At 40.3% G+C, this 7,485-nt stretch overlaps 1 protein-coding gene across 1 annotated transcript; it reads right to left on the bottom strand.

Moving 5' to 3' along the window:
* Positions 1-3,210: 3,210 nt before the first annotated feature.
* On the bottom strand, positions 3,211-5,721 carry prok2 (prokineticin 2). Its single transcript, XM_071922986.1, has 3 exons — positions 5,602-5,721; positions 3,744-3,869; positions 3,211-3,336 (listed from the first exon to the last, which is right to left on the bottom strand). Exons 1-3 carry the CDS (start codon positions 5,671-5,673, stop codon positions 3,211-3,213), a joined length of 324 nt encoding a protein of 107 aa, XP_071779087.1. The 5' UTR covers positions 5,674-5,721.
* Between the last annotated feature and the right edge of the window lie 1,764 nt (positions 5,722-7,485).

Below are 7,485 nucleotides of genomic sequence, written 5' to 3' on the forward strand. Positions count from 1 at the left end.
AGGCGTCAACTTGTTGCATTCAGCTGTGGGTTATATGTGTATGTGGAGACAGCAAAAGCGATAGTGGAGTGAGAGTTTTTCTAGTCAAGAAAAAGTGAGTCACGCCCCATACTCAAAACGCAACATGTCTTGTGGCTGCATTGCATTCTGGTCTATTTTCTGCTACTGCTGGTGGAGAAATTGGTCTCTCTACTGCTTATACAACGGATTTCTCTCTGTATGATTGTTGAACATCGGTGCAAAATGATGAGACAGAAAGAAGCCTTTACACCTGACGTTTACCGTTGATGTTTTAGATCGCTGAACCATTTTCTGCTATTGAACTCCATTGTAGCTGCACTAGAAATATCTTAACATGACATCATGCCATCTATGTTGGGCCAGTTATCCACAGGAATAAGAAAAATACACCACCAAACAACAAAATGGGCCCAGAAATGCAACGTACATTGCTACCAAGCGTTTGTTTAAACAGTGTTGAAGTGTTTCAGGTTGGATTTTTCCTTTAAACGTGTGACATTCATGGCCCCCTTAATGCAGGTCTCAATAGAGCAGCTATTAAAGAGTCTAGATTAGTTTGGTTTAATAGATTTGTTGCGATAAGCTGTCTGCGTGCCACCTGCTTTTTAACCGAACCCACTCAAAGCCCAATCCTCTCCTCCCTCCTTTAGCCAGTAGCAGGCTATTGATTCCGCTAATTGCTGATGCGGTCGGTGACATTGGACTCGGCTGCACAAAACCGTTCGTTTTAAAGGCCGAGCGCTTCGTTCGGTAAACGGTTTAATCACTGTGCTCGGCTGAGGTGTTTCTGAGCCCCCGGCCTCAGTCGCTGTGATCCACCCACCGTACAGCACTCAGCTCCTGCACACCGTCTCTGGCCTCAGCGCATCCATAACCATTAGCATCACAACACGCCCGCTCGTTACTGGCAGCTGGCTTGGCTCTGCTGCCGGCGGTGCACAGAAAGCTGCTCACCTGCACGTGCTCTCATGCAACGCAAATGCAGGTCAGGTATTTTTGGTACGGCGTGTTGCCTTCGGGGCGCACGGGCTCCGCTGCGATGCCGCCGACTGACTCTTTGTGCCGGGCCTTTTTCTGCCGCCTCCGTTGTTGACCTTTCAGTCTCTCTAACCCGCCACCCAGGCCGCCCTGATGCCCCTTTGTCCTCCTCACTGTGTTTTCCTATAAGAAACAATTTGGACAGCTGGGATGAAATGGTGTCTTCAGATGAGCTTCGTGTTGACACTTTGCCAATATCTCAAAATCTTTACATATAGGACTACGGCTTTCAAGACTCCAACAGATTCATGTTTTGTATTTTTGGTAGTCATATCTCATTGGTTACACAGTTCATTGTACTGTATAAGTAGGATGGCTGCTCTCAATCTCTTAGTAGAACGTGCAATGTTTTTACACTGGCACATTAACCACATATCAAGAGGTTAACAGTCTGTTCCTGTACCAGTTTGTTAGTCTGAATTCAGTATCTGGGGCATTGCCTCATCACAGATCACTCCATTGAGGATTTTAGGCCATTTGAATGCTCTCAAGTCTCGAGCCACAGAAGGCCAATATCCATTACTGAAGTATAAGATTAATGTGAGTCAATGCTTTACACATTGGACAAATCTAATTATATCTTTGAGCCTTGAACAAATGCTGTGAATCACTGGCCCGACAGTGACTCATTTCATAGCTGTCTTACTTCCAGAGAACCGCTTCCTAGTGTAATAAAGACGCTCACCGGCTGCCAAGGTGAACGCAGGAAAGGCCCTGATCCCTCCTCTTTTAACGGCAATAAAGTTTTTCTCAAAGTTTTTCTCTTAGTAATTGGTGATCGGCCTGCTGGAAACCAAATCTTATTGCAATTTGGGCAAAAACATGCAAAAATAGCATCATTGGATTGTGAATCTTGCTGCACTGTAACCCAAATTACACATCCCTCTTAACCTGGTTTTATTATAAGCGAGATGACGGATAGCATATGCATTTCCCCCCGTATTTCCCTAGAGGGCAGCTGAAAGCTCTTGTCATCAAAAGACTAGACTTTTGATTTGCTGCCGCATGAAGCGCTGTGGAAACACAAAATCCAGTATGGCACAGAGAAATGTGTCATTAATTTGAAAATCAAGATTATTCTCACCGCCAAATACAAAGTGAGATCCAGCAATAAGAAAGACTTGTTCTTGCCTGAGCATATCAATACACTTTCCTGTATTTTATTTTGATTGCACTCAAAATTGAACATTGCAATGTAAGATCTAACTAATAACAGACATGACTGACTATTTACAGACGTCCATTCAGTCGCATACAAATATTTTTCCTTTTTGTGCTCTTTGGTTTATCACTCACTGCGAGGTGTTTGTATTTCAAAATACCTATTTTAAAATGTAATGAAACGAGTAGAACAAAAGTATATGAATATATGGACATAAATAAACATTCAATATGTAGAGGTAAATAAACATTCAAGTTTGTAAAGTGGCAAAGTTGTGTATGTTAAAGTAGAAACTAGATGGATGCTGCAGCCTTGTAGTATTTGCCAAATGCATATGAACATGAATGAAAGTGGACAGACTGTTGCATTGGATTTACTGTCTATATAAGACAACAACCAGTTTATTCTTATCTGGTTGATATATGGTCAGTTCCAAGGATATACTAGTAATTAAAAAGGTGGGTAAACTGTCTGATATCAACAAAAATCAGATATATTTTCACAAAAAAATCATTAATTTATGCCTTATTTCCTTTTGAAAGACTATTTCCTTATAACTTACATCGGTTTGATAGTACTTGCTGTGATGCCTACTATGAATTGAAGTCAGAAAGGTTTTTGTCAGGCTGTGAAGAAAGGCAAACAGTTTAGGTGGGTTTACCCATTGGCAGATTAGTATGCTGCTGGCAAATATAGTCATTGACAAAACATATCATGTCTTTTTTTCTGAGTGGTCTTTGCCCAGCTGGTGCCATGTTAAACATTTTATTGGCTCTAAATCCCAAGAGGAAAAAGAAGATTTGGATTTTGCTTTGCAAATACATCTTAATTTAACCTGAACAAAAACGATGCATTATCAACTATTTCTCTTCAAATTATACAAAAATACATAAATAAACCAAATTGGAAACAGGGGTTTTGAAAGTAGATGAAATAGTTCGAATGCATGTAGCAAATTGTGTATGTGTGATCTGTGGAGGTCCTGGTCTTCAGAGGTAGTAGTCTTGATACTTGTATGGTGAGAGACATTTGGATCTGCCCTCCTCTGCTGTGATGCAGGCCAGGTTGGGCAGGCAGGGACAGGTATGATGTAATCTTTTTCCAAGGAAGGGAATCTACAAGCAGAGAGAGAGACAGACTCAGATGAGATTCACTTTATGTTTTCATGGGAAACTTGATGTACTGACATGTGCAGACACACAGACAGTGACATCGTTGCTCCTATTAACTGCTTCCTAAACATTGTTTTCCAGGCAGCATGAATGCATTTTGAGGAGGAAGGTTAAGGTGCTTTGAAATCACACACACACACACACACACACAAACACACACAAACACAATCACAAGGGAAAAGGTGTTTCAGACAGATTCCTAAAGTATTGCTCCAGAGACAGTCCTAAGCATTAGCTCCTTTACCTTCTAACCCCCCTGACCCCATCGACAACACCACCACATTATGTAGAAAAATAAATGTGTCCACATGAAACTAGAGAATCAGATCTCAGATCAGATCAGATCTCACCTTGTGACTCATAGGGTGACAGTCATCTCCCTCCTGTCCCATGGGTGTACACATACGCAGACTCCGGATCCACAGACTGACCGCACAACACATTCCTCCTCCACACTGAGAGTCCTTCTCACAGGCCTGCACACACACACACACACACACACACACACACACACACACACACAGAAAGGGACACACATTTACACAGATGCTGCTGTATAATGAAGGATATTATTGATTTATACATGATTTATATTGCATGCAAAGAGTAATGTTTAGCTTTCAGACATAATAGTAGTAATAACTTCCCATTAATGTAATGACATTTTGCAGCTAATAGTGTAGTGATCTTGCGTAACGTAATCAATTCCACATTCATGTAATAAAGTTTACCATTACCATAATAACTACCTGTTAACATTATTAGATTATTGGGTTTTATTACAAGACCATTGGAATTTTCAGGTTTAATAAATACAATACACATGATTATTTTTGATAATCAATCAATACACATTGATTATTGTAAATGACTTAAATTTAAAAAAAAAAATTCAACCTCCCTTTTAATGTCATAAAACCCATTACATTACATTAAAGGGGAATGAGGACATTATGACATTAGCAGGATTACAGTAGGCTATAAGCTGCAAATTGGTATCTTAATTAATGGTTTATTACATGAATGGGAAGCTATTACATTAACAGTGGTAACACATGTCATAGCAAAACACTATTGGATTGATGATGATTTATCATGATTTATCAGGATCAGAAGCTGAGTGACGGCTCTCACTCTGATGAACTGAAGGCAGCAGGATGAGGAGGGACACCAGTGATTTCATGTGACAGACTTGGGTGGAAATTACTCTGTGCTTCCTGGCTGCAGCTTCTCTCTCCACTCACATCAGCACCACAGTGTGAGAGACTGTTGTGACAGCGTTACGCTTTTTATTTAGCAGGTTTAACCCACGGCAGTGATGGAAGCCTGTGAAATAATTTAGATCCTGAACTGGATTGGAAAATCATTCAATGAATAAATTTGCAACTTCAGTGACTAATTTGATATATTTTTGGGATACATTGGAAAGATACACTCTACTTGTCATAAATCATCTATGCTAATGAATCATATTTTTCATCTTAATTGCCCCCAGCCTAATCTTTCAAAATTCCAAAAGCCCCTAATTATGTGAGAAAAATCCTGAATTGTGTTTTATTTCCACCTGAAAAAGTCATTGAAGTTGTTGTTTTTTTCTTTTACATTTTCAATGCATCATAATATTTCAACACCAGCTTTCAAAGCACCATAAAATCTAACAATGTTCTGAATTTAGCCAACAATTTACTATAGTGTGTTACAATAATGTAAAGTCTAAGCATAAATAGGACATGATAAGCACACCATAATATTATGATGCATGTACAGTATAAATTCATCTCAACGGTGCTATTGTTGAGTAATGCCACGGATGCCAAGGTTTTCTCACTATTGTAGATGCCTAGAAACTGTGATGTTTATCTGTGCCATTGACTACTTTAGATATTTGATATTTATTGTCATATTTTGAGTTTTCTTCCTATTTCCAGCCTATTGAAGAATTTAATCCCAAAACAAGGCATTCATCATTTGAAATGTTTGACTTCTTTTACAAAATCACTGCTTTCTTGATTTTATAACTCATGAAATATCACAGTAGTTAGCAGCTATTTTAACACCAAGACACTGTAAGTAGGCATAGAGGGTGTATTACAAATTTTCTTTAAATATGGAGCAATTTTGAGATCAAATGCTCAGCTTTTCAGATTCCCATCATGCCGAGGGAGCTTCATCGCCCTTTGAGCTATCGACCTGTCGGCTGGCACTTACCCCTGTGATGACTGCTGAAGATCCGTGGGACACCAACAATAGGCAGAAGAGCAGTGAGAAGATGGACCTCATGATGAAGAGCTGTCCTCTCGCTCCTGTGTCCTCCAGGGTGATGAGTAGTGACGCTCTGCCTATCGGACCTTAGCTGTGTGTGTGTGTGTGTGTGTGTGTGTGTGTGCACACGTAACGGACTTGAGAGAGAAGTGGCCTCCAAACTCATGTTGAGGGCTGGCAGAGGTTTATAAGCCCAGCCTGCCATTCAAAATCTCAATGACTCACTCACACCAGCATCGCCTCAGAGGGGGTAAAAAAAAAAAAAAAAAAAAAAAGAGCCCAAGGTAAACTTCAACACGACAATGCCCCCCCTGCCTTCTTCTCACTGACAATGCTCTTTTCCTTCACGGGCAAGTGATGGTGATGGTGACGCCAGCTTTTTCCTCAGTCATATATGCTAAACCTGCTCTTGATCAGTGCAGAGATATTCAGCATAACATCATGTTATATTTCCACCCCCCCCCCCCCACACACACACACACACCTTTTCACAATCCAAGGCCACAGGTTTGAATACAGCTTTTCAATCCCACTGTGCCAGTATTTGCAATGAAAGCTTCTCAAGGTCTCGGACAAAATAATTTAGAGGCCACCGAACTGTAGAAAATATATATATATATATATGTATATATATATATATACATATATATATATATATTTGTGTTTTTTCCTTATTCTTTCAAATTATTCAACCATTATTTCCAATTGTTTCTCAGTTGTTTCAATGCTCATTTGCAAGTCAAGTGGATTACAACCTGCTTGGAGTAGACTATAATAACAACTAAATTAGTGGATGTAACCTAATGTTTAAAGTTCTTGTGGTGACTTGAGAGTTGATTTCAAAACAGTATCAGCTTTTTAATACTAGTCACAGTGATGTCTCAGAAATAAAGGGATTCACTGCAGAACTTTTCAAACAACTACAGTTATAGTGGAAATACAGCAAATGCCATTGTGTCTGTGTTTTACTTTTGCCAGCCAGAGGTAATTGTGGGAAGTTCAGTGTCCTGTAGCTCTACCAAAGAACCAAAGAGTGAGAAAAGAGAAACAAGCAACACCGTTGCCCGAAGTTGACACGTTTCAGAATGGCATCGTGTGTAAGCGACTGACATGTCCGGTCAACTCTGCGGGGCTAAATTTGTCTTCGTCAAGACTTGGCAGGGCAGAGTGACACTGACGACTGAGTCACACAGGAAGACAGGAGTCAGTGTCTCAGGAGAAACAACGATGACCCATAAATAACCCGCTTCACCTCAACTTTGAATACCGAATCATGTAAGTGATGCAGTTTGTAGCATGTTTATTTCCCGCCGATGTTCTTGAGGTCTGAAATTAAAAGTATCTAGAGACAACAATGTGTACAGCTCTCATGATGTATCACTACTCCTGCATCGTTACACATATTATGGCAAGACAGCACAATGCAGGACCAAAGTGCTTGGATAAGACTATCACCTGGATAGAGACTTTTATTCTTTGATGCTGCATTTCAGCATCCGCAATTTTAAGGAAGTATTGGGGAAAAAGTAACAAATGTACAATCTAAGCACCACTTTATCACAGTGTACACAATCAGCCATTGCAGAATGTACCGGTACTATCATTTTCTAGGCATTTTGCGCTATATGCTGTCTTCCATTTTATGACAGTGCCTGTGTGGAGCGGACGACTGGACTGAAGCAAAGAGCAGAGCTAAATCAAAGAAGCCAGTAAACACAGGACAGGAGCTAAGGGGCTCAGAAAGGAAAGCCTATTCCAACAAAATGGATCCATCAGCCTGGTTAGTAATAGTGTGCAGTGAGGCCGCACGTCAGTAAAAATCGGATCTGG

This window comes from Centroberyx gerrardi, chromosome 5 (genome assembly GCF_048128805.1).
Source record: "Centroberyx gerrardi isolate f3 chromosome 5, fCenGer3.hap1.cur.20231027, whole genome shotgun sequence".
NCBI classification, from domain to species: Eukaryota; Metazoa; Chordata; class Actinopteri; order Beryciformes; family Berycidae; genus Centroberyx; species Centroberyx gerrardi.